Genomic DNA, 19,083 nt, shown 5'->3' with positions numbered 1-19,083 from the left:
AGTCACAACATCACAGCAGATCTGAGACCAGAAGAGACCAGAAATAAAGAATCCAACAATTTTGGAAAAAGTAGCTTACTTGGGAACTACAGCAGGGTTATAAAAAACATTAAGAGGGTACATTTGAAGAGGACACCGAATGCCTCGCACTCTGTCCTGTGGTTCAAGCTGGGGCTTAACGGGTCTTTTCATGCTTTAGTGAAAGTAGGCAAAAAACCGCAGGTCCCAGACCACAAGACCACAGGCCCTGCCCATGCCGAATGCAGGCCCATGACTGGAGATCAGTACTTGGCAGTCAGCCTCTGGTCTTGATTCATTGTCAGAGAATGGCACACAATTAGGAAATCTTGTTTTTTTTTTTTTTCTTTCTTTCTTTCTTTCTTTCTTTCTTTCTTTCTTTCTTTCTTTCTTTCTTTCTTTCTTTCTTTCTCTGAGACTCCGCTTTGACCTTCACCACATCACCACAAGTTGACAATAAGCCTTTAGGGCCTTTTCTGCAGATGCCTTCAATAATTTTTTGATGACTCAGAAATTAGATTAAGAAAATGACAAAACAAAAAAAACAAAAAAACAATCATTAATGGAAAAACTAAAAACCACTTGTCAGTGGGCAAGGAGACTGAAGAGTATAATCATGGGCCTTACTCAGCTCTACAGAAGCTGCATGCAGCCGCCATACCAAACAAGCATTAATAAGAGCTTGACATGTGCAGGGAAACTGGTTCAAAAGAGTTGTTAAACTACTGTACGCAGTGTTGCGTAATGGTGCGAGCCAAGGTGTTCAGACAGCACCCATGTGCAAAATTCTTCAGTGTGAAATGGGTGGGCTTGTCATTTTACAGTGAACGCCAGAACAGAGGGAATGGCCCACCATGCAGGAGCTGAGCTTATAGGGTTGGGGGGGGGGGGGGGGGGGGTCTTTACCTCCTCCACACAACACGAGCCATGACAACACTACAGTCTTTTTGGGAGTAAACTTTCCTGGACTAACTGGTGAGGGGTTGCGTCACGTTAGAGTACGGTTCAAGCTGCATTGACACAGAACTTGGCCTACTTTACTAAACCTGAGCACATGACACGGCTCTGACATTTCAGCACATAAAAAAATAGGGAGCACAACTTTCTTTCGGTAAAACAGCTGCAGATCATCACTCATTCTGACATGAATAAGGTACTATTTTTGTTTCAAACAGCAACCCTCATCAGCTTTTATTTGGTCCAAATGGAGAGTTGAATTCTGTAAACGTTAGACTGGTTAGACGTGTGGCAAAAGCAGCGGGGAATGGAAATACTGATGTGTTGATGGAAAGTAGCTGAGTAGAGCTACACAAGGAGCTGCTGCTGGTCGCTAGCAAAAATTAATATGATGATGTTGTAATGGCGGTAATTATTAAACTCTACGTGTTACAGATACCGTTCATTATTTAAAACAAGTGTAGTACAAATGTTTTAGAAATTTTGGTTTTAGCATTAGAACCATACTAAAATAGCATAATAAAAGAAACAAATATGGGACCAACCCTGCAAAATCTTGGTAGAAAGCTCCTTAAAAAGCGAGTGTTGATTATTTTTCTGATTAACTGATTAATCATTTAGAAGACAAAATGACAAAAGACCCAACAAGAGACCTAGAAGGTGCTCATTTTGATTGACTACTGGTCCAAAACTACAATATTTCAATCACAATAATAGAAAAACAGAGAAAAACAGCTAATCCTCACATTTCAGAAGTTGAACCCTCAAAATATTTTGGCATTTTTGTTTAACAAATGACTTAAATGATTAATCCATAATCAGATTTCTTGGTTATTAATTGTTTCAGCACTGTACAGTATTAAGCCCTGATCCAGGACTGTCTCACAATGTATCACAGTTGCTTTCAGAGGAAGGTTAGGTTATCAGGTATAAGTAAAATATGTAACAGGAAAAAGGCTGTAAATATTAGCTCATCAGATATAAAGGAGAATCTTCTTAGTAACTTATAATACGGATAAAAAACAATGTCAGCTGGTGCAAAGTAACAAAAAGCTTCTAGGATTCTATTGATACCGATACTGCTTATTGATACTACTCTCCATGATTTGGTGCAAAAACATTACACAGATTTTAATGTAAACTTAATTAACCTTTTAAGTCACTAAGAAGATTGTTTTCCATCCAGCGAGTTTGTATTTTCTACATTCTTCCCATAATGAGTAACTGAAATCAAAGTTCACTCCTGATTCAGGACTGTTAGGGTCCTGGATCAGGACTCGGTAGTTGTGCTGTTTGTTTGCTGATTGTACGACACAGATGTTAAATGCCAGATTTGAGAAGTGAGAGAATTAAAACAAAAGGTTGCTTACTTCTTTGACAGTGTTTCTGCGTCCAGCAGCGCTCACTGAAGTGTCCATTGATGGTTGTCGTCTGGCAGGTGGTCTTTCCGATGGCCACCCCCGGGCACACATCCCCGCACTCTCTGTCATTCTTGTTGGCCACGATATAGTTGTCCTCCACTGAGTCCAGGACCTTGGACCAGTCCAGAGTGGCGAGATAGCAGAGATCAGGGTTCTTCTCGATTCTCACGGCTCCTCGGGTGATATTCATCAAGCTATGGAGGCCGATCTCTCGCAGCTGGAGCATCTCGAACATCACCAGGGCATAGTTGAAGAACAGGTTGTTGCCTCTGATGACAGTCAGGTTGGGGAAGAGATCACTGAGGCTCTCCAAGCCATAAACCCTGAAGAGCAACAAGTAGTCGGTGACCACTGTCAGCTTGGGGAAACTGATGCCTCGAAAATCCTCTGGCTTGGTCCTAAACATAAGTAAGATCTTCAGGTGGCCTTCGATCACAGTGCAGTTCTCGAGAGTTTGCAGGTTGGTCACATTGTTCCGGATATCCTTGTTTGAACAAACTGAGGAGAAATAAAAGAGATGACACAAGTTCTTTAGAAACCAGATACTTTGAAAAGATGTCACACAGAATAAATCAAACTCTAGCTAACTAATTTTATTTCTGTAAAAACTATTTTTCCATCAACCACTGAACTTTGCAGCTCAACGGTAACTAAAAATAGCACTGAATTATGGAAAGGAAATGTTGTGAAGCTCAGGCATGAACAACAACAAAAAATTCCCAAAGACAAATGTATCTTGTGCATTTGTCAGAGGATTCCAACTGCTGAACATGACTGATCCGTTAGGCAAGACGTCTGTGCTCTGCAAACTGGAAAAACAGGGTCGAAGAAGTCAGACACGGTCTCAAGGAGGAGAAAAAAATAGATCTCTTGGTAATTAGAGGGGATATTTTACTGAAAAATATGTGGTTATGTCCCTGGCTTTGATGAAGACCAGACCATCTTTGCTGACATTTTGTTTAGCAACCACATTTCTGGCAGTAAGCCACTGTCAAATAGGGAGTGCTGTCATCAGAGTGAAGCTGTGCTCATCCTTAGTTACGCCAAGTTGATTTGTGGAGTTGCTTCTGTAACTGAAGACCATTAAAAACATTAGCTAATGCGTTGAAAATATTTGTCTGTGAGGGGAATTTAAGTACTAACGGTCAAGTATTGCAGCAGTAGTAGATTTGTGGCTTCTGTCAGCCCTCACCCAGACACACGATACTGTTCGATGAGGAATTCCTTCACTGTGTTATTGTGCAGACAGGCTTTGTTTTTTTTCTGTCTCAATCGTTTCCAATTCTGTCGTTTCTACTGTATCACAATTACACAATAAGAATGAACGTAGGGTTGCAACTAACAGACAAAGTCTTATAAAAGTAACTTTTTGTCATATGTAAAGACAGAATTACATGAAACTATTCATCTGTAAAAAAAAACAGGCCTATTTAGCCCCACCTACTGCAAATTGCCAGAATCCACCAAAAAGGACAAAAAGAACCAATCAGAGCCAGGATTGTGTCTGATGGAGTGTCTGACAGCTGTCAATCACTGCTCAAGCACACAGCCCCCTCCTCCTTCCTCCTCAGCTCGGTCAAGCTCATATCTCCGAGAGCGGCTTCAGGAGCGTAGAGAAAGTAATGGCGAGGCAACAACCATCAGCTAGGACAAAACTACCGATACCTCCGTTATCTACAACAGCATACACGGTTGCGTGCCGTCGTGCGCACGTCAGCCTCCTCTGGGGGAGGGACTTTGGAGGCAGGGCAGTGGAGAGGGAGGGGGAGGGATCTGAAAGTTGTACTTCTTCAAATTTGATGCTAAGTCCTCGCTCTCTCCTCAAAGTTACCAACTGCAGCTTTAATGTGTCAATTATATTTTCATACTATTGATTGATCATTTAGTTTATTGAACAGAAAAAAAGTGAAAAACTATGAACATCTTAATTTTAAGAGCATATTTTGAGGTCTCTGAATTACATTATTGTTTTACCTACAGTCCAAAACTCAATAATATGAAGGAGAGAAAACAGGCTTCAAAATGAAGTTTTCTGTCCACCAGCCAAATAACTAGTGAATGTTTAAATTTTACCAGCCGCTCAGTAGATTACCATTGTTTTTTTTGGCTGGTGACTGAAGCAAATCTCCCAGCCTCTTGTGTATTTTAACATTTTTTGGCTGGTGGCTGGAGCTAATTTTGTGCACTGAGAGAAAAACAGCAAACTTTGGACATTTTTCTTTGGTGAATGACTTATTTCAACTTGTTTTTCTGCAGCAAATAATCAACTATGTAATAATGAATATTCTGTCAATCAACTAATCTATTAATTGAGTAATAATTTCAGCATTAGATTGATGCAGTAGATTAAACTCACACTACCGCTAAATCAAACATGATTACACTGAGGGGGAATCTCTATGAAGACAGACGACAGTAACGAGGACATCCTCAACTCTCTGTTAACTTCTGGAAATCAGCCAACAGGTATCTATATGCTTTGTGTTACATAACAGTAAAGTAATGACGGCCATAAAGATGTTTTTTTTTTCCTTTACAGGTGCAACGTGGGACATTCCAGGCCCAATTTTACAGTTCACAGGTCTTGGGTGCAGCTGGAGGTGTGCTGCCTGGTGAGAGGGGCTGTATTTGTTTACTACCCACCATTGAGCCAGGCACATCAGGCCGACTGGTCAGCCATGTGGGGAAGAGGTATAACAGTTAGGCGTGCACCTCTTTATGGCAGCAGCTCGTTTTACACCTTCTGTTGCATAACAGTACAAGACAACCGGCACACACACACACTCACAGAGTGTCCAATCACTGAGTGTCCAAACAACAAGCTTTTCAGTACGTGACCTTAACCAGAAAGCTCACGCTGCAGCAATTATCCAGGGTTCAGCCTACAACTTTGTGGCTTGTTTAAAATACAAGCAAAATGTCCTAACATGGGTTTTCAACTGCAGGCTATTAAAAGCAACTCGGCTCATTAAAAAAAGGACATTTCTCTTTTTAAACTGCGTTTAGATCTGCAGCTCTCGTTGTGGTCTTGGGAGCGTTGCCGAATTTCACGCATGAATAGCATGGCCACAAACCTGTAATTTCAACACATCCACCTCCAAATGAAACATTTCCTATTTAACATCCAGAGGAGAGTGCAACAGATCTACACTACTGCTGGAGATTTACCGAAACACATTTACAACTACAAACAAGCTTACATCCTTCTCACACAACCACACAAACACCAACACAAACACACATACAAACACTCAATTTAATGGACGAAGATGCCAGAAATGAACAAAACGAGGACCAGTGGTTCTGTAATCTCAAAAAAAACAACAACGAGCAGAGTACTGAGTGACCCCCAGAAGGCGAATAATCACAGGGCGGCGAGTCCAGGCTCCTATCACAGTGTACACTTTCAGCCAGGCCAGTATTTTTAGCACCGCATTCCCAATAGAGAATCTAATACACTCCGGCCGTACCGATAGTGGCTCACATTGGAAACTGGAACATGGCAGCCCTGGTTTGTAAGTCAGGAATTTTAGAGCGGCAGCAGAGAAAGAACTGGCTGAGCTGACTTCTCCATGTGTGAACACTTAGTTTAAGAACAAAACTTTGGCAGAGATACTAAACTTTTTGTTTTTACAGCATTTTTTTTTTTTTTTTTTAAGAGACGACCACTGAATCTCGGCTCCAACTCTGCCGTGACACAACTCGAGCAAAACAAACCAGGTGCATCCCAGAATGTAAATGCTCTCAGTATTGTTGAGAAAGGAGAAGGAGAAAAAAAAGGGAGACATCACAAAGGTTACCATGGTGACTGGGCCAGCTCCAGCTCTCCATACATCACCTACTTTGAGCCAGACAAGACTGAAAGCACAGCAGTGGTGCTCTGAATCATTAATCAGTTATTAGAGGGGCAGATTTCCATTGACCGATGCCATCAGACATGTCGGCTCTCATCAGACAGATAAACTTTTAATGTTAATGAAGACGAAGTGGTGCAACGGCTCCCTATTTCAACACCACTGTGAGCAAGAAACAACCTGTTAATAAGAACAACAGGGACGATAACCAGACTGATGAGAGCTTTTAAAGGTTGTAGTTGGTGTTGTCTTTTTTTATTTGCAACAACCATGAAAAGACCAAAAACAACAATCAATCTATCTTAACAAGAGGAGGCACTTTTTAGACACAAAGCAAATTAAACTACATGAAGCTCAGAACAAACACAAAGGAGAGGAAAGTTGAATAAATCTACGTACAGCACTTAAGTTTATTTGGAACATATTATTTTTCTACTTACTCTTTTTTGCTGGATCTTTCAACTGTTATCACACAGTCTTCATCAGCAGTAATGTTTAACTTAAAGCATTGAACAGTGCTGTGTATGGAAAATCACATCAACACATCCAGATCCATCTCCATGACAACTAATTAAACTCAACCCACTGATGAAGACTATGTGATGTGGTTGAAAGCGCCAGAAAAGCTAGTAAGTGGACCTTGAGCTTGAATTGTTTTGTCAAAATCACATTTCTCACATTTGATATTCTGCAAACCCAAAATATTTGGCTTTTTTTTTTGCAAAGATAAAACCATTATTCAGTTATAAAAATAGCTGCAGATTAATTTCCCATCAATCAACTAATTGATTATTCTCTTTATGATCACATCTCTATTGAATTATATTGACCACTACCAACTAACAATACATGCTAGTCAGATAAATTGTTGATTTTTATACTCTTCTGGTAATTAATTATTATTACTAAGGGATAAATAACACATAAGCATTATCAATTAACTTTTAGGGCCCATTTAAAACATATTGTTAGAATATAATCTATAATAATCTGGATATCAGGAAAGAGAAAAGGCATTTTATTGCTTAATATAAACGAATGCAGTGTGGAGCACAATTTGAATATGTTCTGATCTGATCAAGCGACATCTGTCTGGTGGAGGTCAGACCCGAGTCAAAGTCGGTCATGCGTAAAGTAAATCCATACAACTTGATCACATTTGGGGAGAAAAAAATCTGGACGTGAGTAGAAAATGTCAGTTTGTTGACAGCTGACTTCTGTGACCCTGCTTATGCTATTTTCATATCGCAAGCTCTTAAACCATAACGCAGACGAGTCGCAAAACAAGACTGCAACACGTGAACATGAACATCGCGTGTAAATGCACAGGCCGTGTTTTCTTGATAATAAATCAGCCTGATGTCGCTGTGAATGCCTGATGTAAACTGTGTGTAAGTTACAGGAATCTTGCGACAGAGGTTGATGGGGAGAGGAGGAAGGGAGGGGGGGTAGGAGGGAAGTGAGGAGGGGGGGGGGGGGGGGGGGGGGCGCTGCTTCAGGTTGTTAGACTGATGGTGTATATTATTATCGCTGGGCCTCAGAGAGAACTGAGGCCCCATATTCATGCAAGAACACAAACACTCAGCGATTGCAACACTTCCCTTTTCAAGGTTTCGCTGTTCTGTTGTTTTCTGACCGAGGTGAAACCCCACCCCCCCAAACAACGCAGAGGTCACAGATATACTGTTTGTTTTTCAACGTTTCCCAAAATGACGTGTGATGTAATCAACTTTAAGAACGGTTGTGAAACTTAATCGCCCGTCAGATTCAACGTATACTGTAAACAATGAAAACAGCTTACTAAAAATAACTTTGCCTTTATCAGAACATACAGTACATACTGTATCCTTGAAACTGTCACAATTGTTTTGCCTCAAGGACCTTTTTAATAAGTTAGTACACAACCATGTCACTTTGAATAGCTCTACACAGCAATTATAGTTAATTAAGACAAAGTTTCCTGTCTTCATCCGCATAGGATTAGACATTACTGCAGTTAGAAGTTGACATTACTACAACTCTTAAGAGATACAACCTCTTTGCGAAATTGCTCAAGAGTCAAGGCCATCCTGCACAGTATAGGCTCTCCTATAAATGTCTTGCAAGCAGGTGCAGGGGGTAAAAGAGCTTATCAAATTTCCGGCTGTTTGGTAGGAGCAACATCACGAGTGCCGCACATTAATAATACAATACAGTACATAACAGTCCAGGGAATACAATTAAACCGAATGTAATCCAGGCCCAGAGTCTCTAAACTGAGTGAAATGGAGTAAAAGAGAGAGAGAGAGCCTACAAAACCACAAGTTCCCTCTGGGGTTTGTTTGATTTGTAGGGCTGCAACTAACAATTATTTTCATTGTTGGTTCTTCTGTTGATTACTTTTTTCAACCGACTGTTTCATTGTTTTGTCTCGATGTTTGACATCTTCAAACTTTCAAACCAATTGTCCAAAAAGACAATCTGTTACTTTGGAAACTCTGTGAGACAATACAGTAATTTAACACTAATGTCAAGAGTCACGCTGAAACAACAACAAACTGAAAGTACATTGATGAGCTGTATCAGGACTCATATCTGCTTGTTGTCATGGGCATTAAGGCCAACGCTGGCTTTGAGGTAATTATTACCTCTGAAGTGTCAGTACACAATAACAAGAACATTTCCTCTTGACAGGGGCACTGTGCCAAGGGTAAAGATCTAACATGACAAGCCTTCCTTTTCAGATATCTGTGTGGTAGAAGCGAAGGCGTGCAGGTGCGCCACATTACTATATTTTCAAGCTGCACATAATTGCCAAACGTGAGCCTGCCAGTCTGGATTAGACGTACGTTTGTTGAAGGAGACAATAGTCGTTCTTTTGTGTCCATGTCTCACACACTCATGACTTTGGTACTTGAGACACCAGAGGCAGTTTGCATGTAGTGTTTTTGTCTGAGTGTTTTTGGAGAGGTGGAAGGATGCCAGTTTCATCACCTACAATTGCTCTCCCATCGGGGGCCGTAAATCAAGGGTGCTGGGTTTCTGGCCCGCTGCCCACCTAAGAGACCTGCTCTGACCAGAGTGATACTCCACAAAAGCTGGTTGGTGGTTTCATGGCGAGCCCCTGCTGTTTGACACTCTTTATAGAGTCTGAGTTTCACTATGAATGAAAACTGTGCGACAAATGAAATGTCCTATTGTTGTTTCTGTTGACACACCGACCAACCTGAGAGCTCCACATGCAATCACAGTTTGTACCTGTCATGTGTTACTAAGATATTGATTTTATTAAATATGGATGATGCACAAAGACTGAGTTGGATGTTCACATGTGAAACATTTAAACAAGTCAGTTATGTGGAGAAAGCCTGAGAGGCAGAAAATGGGGGGGGGGGGGGGTCTTTATCGAGATAATCAGTAGATATGTAACCGTTCTTTATGTGAACAGTTCATTTGGGTTTTTTTTGTTTAGTTTAGTTTTTTATCTTGTTTGTGTTTCTTTTCTCTTCCTTGTTCCACATGCTCTGTATGTGCCGGAAGATGTATGTTTAGTAAAATAGTGTTGTCGTGTAACCCCAAGTGGGACGGGCCAAATGTTTGGATGACATACAAATAAAAATAAGAACAAACAAAAACAAACCAGCGACAGAGCTGCGCATCCGTTTTTCAAACAAATAACAGGCTCGTGAGAAGCTTGATAAAAACAACAATAACGGCTCTTCTGATGTTATTTCCAGAATCATAAAAAACAATCTGAATGAAGCTACACAAACACAAGAATGACTTTTAATCAGTTTCCTGAGTATATTTCCTATCAAGGTAGCTGCAAAGAGAAAGACAAAAAAAACATATACAATACATATAAAATTTGCTTGTGAAATAACAGACACTACAATACAATGTGACATCAATATAACAAACTATAACTAACTAATAGCAAAGCTTTTTAAATTCGTTTCACATTGTACAAATTGAGTATGGACATTGTCATTTGAGGCAAACACTTTTTATTAGTAAACAATGGCACAACTCGCGTAATCTGTTAAAAATCTTTTTCATTGAGCAAATGAGTCAAGTCCACTTTTATTCATACAACTAAAAAAAATGTGCTGCTTTGCAATCTGCACAGCATTCTTTGTGCTCGACCCTCAATTCGAATAAGGAAAAAGAGGGAAAAATGTGAAACTTGAAGATTCTGGAAATACATTCAGAGCAGCGGTAGGTGTTGTTAAACGACCCGCTGATTTTTCAAAGATCACTGTGGGTTTTTTGAGCCAAAAAGAACGATACTCAGCTCTTTGACTCTTATGCAATATGTAATACATGAGAGACATAAACTGGGACTATCTGGAAGTGTGACATATATAACAAAACATGGACCAATTTGGCTCCAAACTTTGAGCTGTAATCAGATGCTAAATAAATTATATCAATTCACACTGCCACTGTTAAATATAAGCTCCCATTATTAAGTGAATCTTTCCATCAAGCTGAGCTGGACAGCGACCAACAAGTAGCTCAGAAGATTTCCTGACTTCGACACTGGTTAGTCCAGCTTATGAAATCCACCAGTGTGAGGCCCAGGTTCCACTCTTCCCCTCTGTGGTTCACGCTCAAGTCTGAGGAGCAGGAGGGGACGGGGAGGTGGGTGAGGGGTGAGGGGTGGTGGTGCTGCAGTGCAATTACACAACTTGCTTTTGATTTATGTCTTAAAAGTCTAGTTCAAACTGGTTTGATGTCATCGCTCCCTTGGCCCCTCGCAAAAAATCTGATGAAAGGTGAGAGAGCTTGTGCTTTTCTTTTCTTTGGAGGGCCTCTTAAATTGAGCTCCCGACACATAAGCCCCCCCCCCCCCCTTTTTTTTTTAAACACATGCACTGCAGCCCTTGAATATCCCGGACATTATCCGGAGGAGCTGCATGTGAGAATGCAAATGTCCAAATCAGTCAGGCCAAACATTAAAACGAACTTTTCCCCGCCAGCTTGTGTAGTACAAAGTCAGTGTAATGTCCGATTGAGCCCATGTGTGAATACTGCAGGTCATTGTATGGAGAATTCACAGCGAGCGAGTTGGCGTGTTGATGACGTTTTTATCATGCGACTGGCTCAAAACTGCAAACATTCGAGGGTGGAGATGACGGGACTTTACTCAAAAACGCTAATGACAAAGTTTAACTGGAGAGACGGTGAGATTCTGGAACTTCTGTTGTTTATGAACAAAACACGAACCGGCTACATGACCATGCGCGCATACTTTTTGTGTGATGTCCTTCCTCCTGCGAGCTCTACCCCCCACCACTAAACAAAGGAGTTTCAAAGCTACCTGAGGCGACATACTGTGTGTACATACAGCGGACAAACTCCTTATATCTTACACTATTCAGAGGAGGAGGAGCTCCTGATCATCCACCTTTGAAACAAACACTGTTTACTGTGAATATGTGCTACTGTCAAAATTACTGTAAAACAAAACAAACCTTGAGCATACAAGAAAAAAAATGAATGGATTACCACATTTAAAGTAACTTAACAGTATTTACTGAGTGATAATCTTGATAAAAGCATCTCCCAAAGCCTGTGATTTACTGTAATTGTGCACCAAAACTAATCAGGTATCTGGACATGTACTCTCGTTGTAGGCAAACATTTTAAAGAAAGCTTTAAATCATAAAAAAACATAATTTTTTATAATGTCAATCACACTAAATAAGGTTAATTAACACACCAAAATACATTTCAACTTCCCTAAAGTAGAGATTTTAAGCATTATTCTACATAAAATAAATGTATCTTTCATGCAGCTGCCTGACAGCAATTTTTACCAATATCTTTTCAATACGTTGCACAGTATACAATTTAAAACAGAGTAATGAAAGATGGAAAAGCTTAAGTTCTTCCCAATTGGTTATAAAGCCTGAACAACATGAAGAGATGTTTTTAGGCCAGTATGTCTGTAAATGTTTCATCACACTTATCAATCATCAGTAAAATACACTGAATCATCAGCTTAGATCGGCTATTTCCTGGTGTACTAAGGCTGCAACTAACGATCATTTCCATTATCAATTAATCTGTGTATTAGTTGATTAATCAAAGTGTTGTTTGGTCCATAAAATGTCAGAAAATGTTCATCACTTTTTCCCAAAGCCCAAGATTGTGACGTCTCACAATGACCAACAACCCAAAGATATTCAGTGTAACATCATAAAAGATTAAATAGGCCAGAAAATATTCACACGTAAGAAGCTCTTACTCTAAGCAATCATCAAGATAGTTGGCAGCTAATCAATTAATCGAGCAATCGTTGCAGCTCTTCACAGCACACTGACTGAACTGTGTGTAATGTTATGTTTACCACACCGCTCTTTGACAAGACATACTCAAGTACTTCAGTTTAAACAAGCAAGTAGTCCCACAGGTTTGATATACATTTCCACACAAGTATAAGTAATATTTACTTAAAGCAACAGATTCCAGCAGAGTGAAACAGTGAGTGTGTGCAGTCATTGTGAGGAAAATGCCTCAGAGTGATTGCAAATGTGTTCATTCATTCTTATCAGCCAAGCTTGTTGGCTGGTGAATATAAAGGAGCTGTCAGGAGTTGTAAAGAGGGGTTATTGTTAAATTCCTACACTGGTCACAGCAACAAACCAATGCTTTCCATCCTACAATAAACAGCCAATTAATTCTCCTAAAAAATTCTCAGACTACTTATTTGGGACAAAACATTTTGTTTACAGTTCGTGCAGACTCAAATAGCCGATAAGTGTTAACCTTTGTCCCTTCAATGAAGTGACTGTCTACAACATCACTGTTGCTGCCTACGTGCCTTTATCAAATCACAATCACTAACAAAACAAAAAGAAATCTGTATGACAATATTGCAGGAGGTACTTTTAAGTAGTATACTCATGGCGTTTCTCAGCAGATTATAAAACACTTTGTATTGTGTCTGTTTAATATAATTGTTACAATGTTTTGTATACACTTTATAATATGTATATTAAAGCTGCAAGAAGTAGTCGATTAATTGATTAGTTGCCAACAACTACCAACTATTTTGATAATGGATAAATAGTCTTTTTCAAAGACAAAAATGCCATCTCAAATGTGAATATTTTCTGGTTTCTATAGTTTTTCTATGACAGTAAACTGAATATCTTTGTGTTGTGGACAAAAGAAGAAAATTGAAGATGTCATCTTGGGCTTTGGGAAACAGTGATGGACTGATCTGACATTTTTATGGAGCAAACTGATCAATTACTTGAAAAAAATAATCAATAATGAAAATCATCACCACAGCCCTACTAGCAATACAAGTTTTGATGAAACATTTCCAAACGTATTTGTCTAAATCAACTTTTCATGTGTTTCATCTGCTGCTTATGCTTCATAACTGACTGGCAAGAACTTAAACTTGTGTTCAATCCATCTGTCATTACATTGTTTTGAATTGTATATCGTGAAATTCATTGAAAAAATATTGATAAAAATTGGTGACAGACTGCTGCATGAGAGATAAATTAATTTGCTGTAGAATAATACTTTAAAGCTCCTCTGTAGTTAATTTAAATGCACTTTTCTGAGTTAATAAACACTGGGCTATTCAGTATGATTGATATGTATAAAATAATGACTTTAAAGCTCAACTATTTCCTTAAGTGTCCCATTATAATTATAATCACATTTATTTAGGTCTTAAATATATATAAAGGGAATCCACGTGAATTAACTTAAAATGAGGAATAATTCAGTTAATTTATTAATCCCCTCATCTGCAAAAGAAAAGGAGTTTTTTTAACCTTTTTTTGTTAAATTAAATGTGAGCCTTTAGTATGTTGCATAATTTCTGTGTACACACTTGCAGGTGAACTGTGCAACCAACCAGCCCCCAATTTTACACAACACACACACACACACACACACACACACAAAAGCACTACATTAACACAGATACATTTTAAAAAACAAGGTATAAATAAATAATGTTACTTACTCTCTGCACTGGCTCGATGACAGCTCATCATTAAGCAGACAGCGGCCAAAACAAAACCCACAGTCCGGAGACACATAACTGAGTCTGGACAATAAGTCACCATGCAGCAACTACTCCTGCTCAAATACTGAATAATCCTTTGGGCTTGGAGGAGGAGGAGGAGAGCTCAGACTGGAGGAGAAATGCCTTCAGGAAATTGTTTTTATTTTGCGGCATGGGCCAACAGGTAAACACAAATAAATAAACGACATCCCGGAAGATGGGCGGAGGAAGGAGTCCAACGTGTTCAGTCAAACACAAGCTAACCCTGCTGCTAAAGTTAGCCACCTCATGGAAACAAAGCTAACAAACCCCAGCACTGTGCATGAGTGCTTCCTTATTCTGTGTGTGCGTGTCTTTGTCAAGTCAAGCTGGTCCAGTTCAGTTTGTCCTTGTCGATAAATTTTTTAAAAAACGGAGAAATAAAACAAAACACAAACAAAAAATGAAACACTTTAGCTGGCCGAGCAGGAGCTAGCACAGAGAGGCTAGTTAGCTGTGTAGCTTCAGTCCAGGCCACAAGTGAAGTTTTCTGCTGCTCACACTTCAAAATCTCTCCGTTAAATTTAAAGTCGAGCAAATCTCACGCTTGGGCACGCAGCTGCAAAAAAAAAACACCCTCGTTTTGGACTGAAAAAGTTGCATGCGTTAAAATGTTATGTGGACGCGACCTTTGACTTAATTCAGAGGGTTTTTTTCTTTTTTTGGAGGCGTTTGCTGCTGCTGACTCGATGGTTGTGGCATGCGTGGCGTAACGTTAGCGTGTCTTTTCGTTTAAAAAAGAGACAGAAGAAAAGAAACCCCCCCCCCTCTGTACAGTCCTCTAGCGAGCAGAAAACATTAGTGTCGTTTGCTTGTGAAATAACGCTGTTTTTCTTTCTCTCCTGGCTCCTCCACAGTCCCTGCAGAGATTTCAGTGACAGACACAGTCCGTCGTGGCTCAGCAGCAGCAGAAAGCAGCTCTCTCCTGTTTGTTTGGTTGTTGTTTTTGCTGTGTGCGTGTCTGTGTGTTGCTGTTCAGGAATTATTTAACATTACAAAAAAAACACAAACACACATAAAAAAAAATCCAGGTTGTGCTCATGCTCCACACACAGCTGTCTGATATCACAACACAGCCATTTATCTGGATGAGAGAAGGAAAAAAAAAAAGTAGGTGGGATAAAGTTTGAGTATATTCTCCTTTCTTCTTCTTTTTCTTCTTCTTTCCACAGACAGAGGTAGATTGTACAGTCTCCCAGGTCCTGTAGGATCCCCCTTCTTCCCAGCCTCTCCGCCAGTAAACAAACCCTGCCAGTGAGCCAGATGGGCTTGAGGGGAAATACGGACTGGAGCTTATTGGATTACAGAAACAAACTGATCCTACTGTCAGGCGGCAAAAAAGTAATCAAGTTACTTCCACCAGTAGCTTACAGTGTGAAGTGTATTTGTAATTTAATTTCCCCATACTGTTATTGATTTCTTGCTATGTGGGGCTCTAAAACAATTAGTTTAATTATAGGTTAAAGGATAGGTTCACAATTGTTCAAGACCGTCTTAAAACAATCACTCGTGCTCAAATGAACATATAATAGGTTTTTCTTTCCATTATCATTCCTGCTGTTCATACTGGCGATTTGAAGATTTATTCATAATGCATTAGCAATGAAAGTGATAAGGGGAGGCCGATCGACGAGGCCGTTTGTGCAAAAATGTATTTAAAAGTTTATGAAGCTCATATAAAGCTCCAGCAGCCCAAATGTGTCAAATCAAGTAGATATCTTTCGAAGTTACAGTCTTTTTAGGGCCAAGGTTTCTCTTTGTGTTACTATACTTCCCCCACAGCACAGCAGGGAAACACAAAGAGGGAAATTGATGCTAAAAAGACTGTAAATGTGGCAAAAATCCACTTAATATGACTATTTCAGACTTCTGAAGCCTAAAATAAGCTTCAGATAAACCTTTAAATGCATTTTTGCACAAAATGACTGCGTGGACACACTGTAGATTTTGGCCCCCATCACTACCATTGAAAGTGCATTTAAAGAGGATCTTTTATTAGCCAGTATGAACAGGAGGAATGATTACAGCGATGAAAACTCTTTCAGTGTTCATTTGGACTGTTGTGGGGTAGACATGAAAGATTGTGAACCAATCCTTTAATCTGTTGATTAATTTCTCAATTAACAGTTTAGTTGTTTGGTTTAAAAAAATTGTTTAAAAAAAAAAAAAGCCAGAGGTGGCATCTTAAAATTTAATAAAGTTTTGTTCTATCCAACACTCCAGTCTAAATATATTAAACATTATCTCATAGAGGACTAAAGAGACCAGAAACAAAATCACAGAATATTTTAGATGATTCTTCCTTAAAAATTATTTTAAACAATTATCAACCATCAAAATAGTTGAGAATTACACTGATAGTTGGCAACTAATTGAATAATCGACTATTCGTTGCACCTCTACATGCTTTTTAAAGAAATACTATTATTATTTCTAAAAACACTAGTATATTGCTCTTACTATTATTATTATTATTATTATTATTACATTAATAATAATTAGTAGCTAGTAATACTACTACTACTACTACTACCAATAATAATAATAATAATAATAATAATAATACAACTGTTAATAGTATTTTGTCATCTTAAACTTAAAAAGGATATTTTCCCAAAACGCTGGTCTAACGAAATCTGGGTCTTTTGGTCCAGTTTCAGTTAAAATTGATTGAATTGAAACAGGCTGTCTGGGGATCATTAGCATAATAATACTGTTATTCATGGCCTACTACTCGAATTGGATAACAGCCTGGGCTTGTTCCCCACCCCCACCCCATCAGACAGAATCAAGTGCCCCATACCAAGTGTGCCAAGTTTAGACTTGTGTACTTACTAGTTCGGACTTGGCAAGTTGGAATCAGGAGTACAAACTTCCGAGGGCGGGAAGATGCAGTACAATCAATCTGAAATTGAAACATTAGTGTACTTGTTGACAGAAGCAGCTCAGCTTCAACACAACTACATGACTGAACTGTGACAAAATAATCTCCGCTGAAAGCTTCACTAACACTGTTATTCTCATAAATGATCTCATTGACAGAGAGCTGCAGTAAGTTGTGTAATTCAGTCTGTAATGTAGCTAGAATCAAAATCTAACCTGTTATAGCTTAATTAAATAAAACGAAACTTGATCTGTTCATTTTAATACAGTTACATTTACGTAAATGTGGTGACATCTGTACATATAGAGCCCCAGAGGCAACGCTGTAGTTCTGTCCAGTAAAGCTTCACTTTACATTCAGACAAACTGATGCGGCAGCTACAATTGTTATATTTCATCTGTGAGACCATCATTTATCTTTCAAAAGGAATTATATCATATATCAAAATGCTGCAGAGACATTAGAGCCAGCGGTAAATCAGCAAGGAGCTGCACACATCAGTAAATCAGATCATGTTCTCCCCGGGATGATACGGCCAATCATCTCAGGAGTCGGGCTGCCAGCGGCTGACATGACGGGCCGGTCTCACCCAGCCAGCAGCTCCGAAACATCTCCGAAAACGTTGAAGCAAATTTCCATACTTTATTTGCTATACTGATAATACTAATAAAGTGACACATTAAAGGTGCAGTGTGTAGAATGAAGTGGCATCTAGTAGAACAGACTTGGCAGAAATTGAATATAATATTCATAAATATGTTTTAATTAGTGTATAATCCCATGAAAATAAGAATTGTTGTGTTATCGTCACCTGAGAATGAGTCCTTCATATCTACATAGGGAGTGGGTCCTCTTCCACAGAGGCCGCCATGTTGCACCACCATGTTTCTACAGTAGCCCAGAGCAGACAAACCCTACACTGGCTCTAGAGAGGGTCTTTCGCTTTTTTCGTGAGTTTTGCGGCCACCTTAGGTTCTCCTACACGCTTGGGAGGGGAGGGAGAGGGGATGGGTATTCAGTTGGTGGCCCTAAAGCACCACTAAATCTTACACACTGGACCTTTAACACTCAAGTCAGCTCACGATGCATCCTCGATAAAGTGGGTAAAGCAAGTATACATCAGGGCATTTGGACTGTACTTGACTGGATGTGGAATTTGAATTGGAACAGTTCTTGGGCTGCGACAGACGACGCCTCACAAGAACAGACAAGAACACAGACTGGGAAACGCCTTGTGTATAGCAGAGTAAAAATCTTAATCATGATAATGATGATTTGACCATGACAGTTTATTCTTGCCTTGGAAACAATATATTGATAAATAAAATCTTAACACCTATCTTAAATCTTAATTGATAGTTCAGTTGTCATCTACTCGTTTCCATCTGTAGACCAACCTGTGATACAGTGAAAAGATGTAAGTAGTGGTGAATTAAAACAGTCTTATAATGTGTATAGTATAATGTAGATATACTCCATCTACAATTATGTGATGTTGTCTAAGTACAGTGCAAGTATGCAGTGTTTTAGTGTTAAAACAAGTAAATGGATAACTGTCCATAGTGTGACTGTAGGCGTGGTCGTGCTTCTTGTTTTTAAACATATGTGAGATGGAGATTTGGTGAAGACGTGGCTGTTTGGGTGGTGGGCGTCAGTGGTAAAGTTGCCACCTTCCTTCTTCACACTGTCAAAGTAAATGTGTTTGTGAATTAGGTTAACGTGAGTATTTTTAAGTCAATTTATGGTTTCATTTCTGAATCAGCTACTTGTGTTTTAACTTACTCTTAATCATCCGTCAGAAAGTATTACAATATGTGCAAATATAAGATAATAATCAAATATACTGTAAATGTGTTTGTGAATTAGGTTAACGTGAGTATTTTTAAGTCAATT

The 19,083-nt window shown here is 39.2% G+C and overlaps 1 protein-coding gene across 1 annotated transcript in view; it reads right to left on the bottom strand.

Moving 5' to 3' along the window:
• Positions 1–15,537, bottom strand: part of LOC133990449 (insulin receptor-like) — a 59,478-nt gene extending 43,941 nt beyond the window's left edge. Inside the window, exons 1-2 of the mRNA XM_062428772.1 lie at positions 14,226–15,537; positions 2,346–2,894 (exon numbers count right to left, since the gene is read on the bottom strand). Of these exons, the coding sequence (XP_062284756.1) occupies positions 2,346–2,894; positions 14,226–14,328 (652 nt within the window). The 5' untranslated portion in view covers positions 14,329–15,537. The remainder of the gene's footprint in view (positions 1–2,345; positions 2,895–14,225) is intronic.
• Positions 15,538–19,083: the final 3,546 nt, after the last annotated feature.

This window comes from Scomber scombrus, chromosome 11 (genome assembly GCF_963691925.1).
Source record: "Scomber scombrus chromosome 11, fScoSco1.1, whole genome shotgun sequence".
Taxonomy (NCBI): Eukaryota; Metazoa; Chordata; class Actinopteri; order Scombriformes; family Scombridae; genus Scomber; species Scomber scombrus.
Note: the sequence above shows the minus strand (reverse complement) of the source record. Positions and strands in the feature narration are given on the sequence as shown.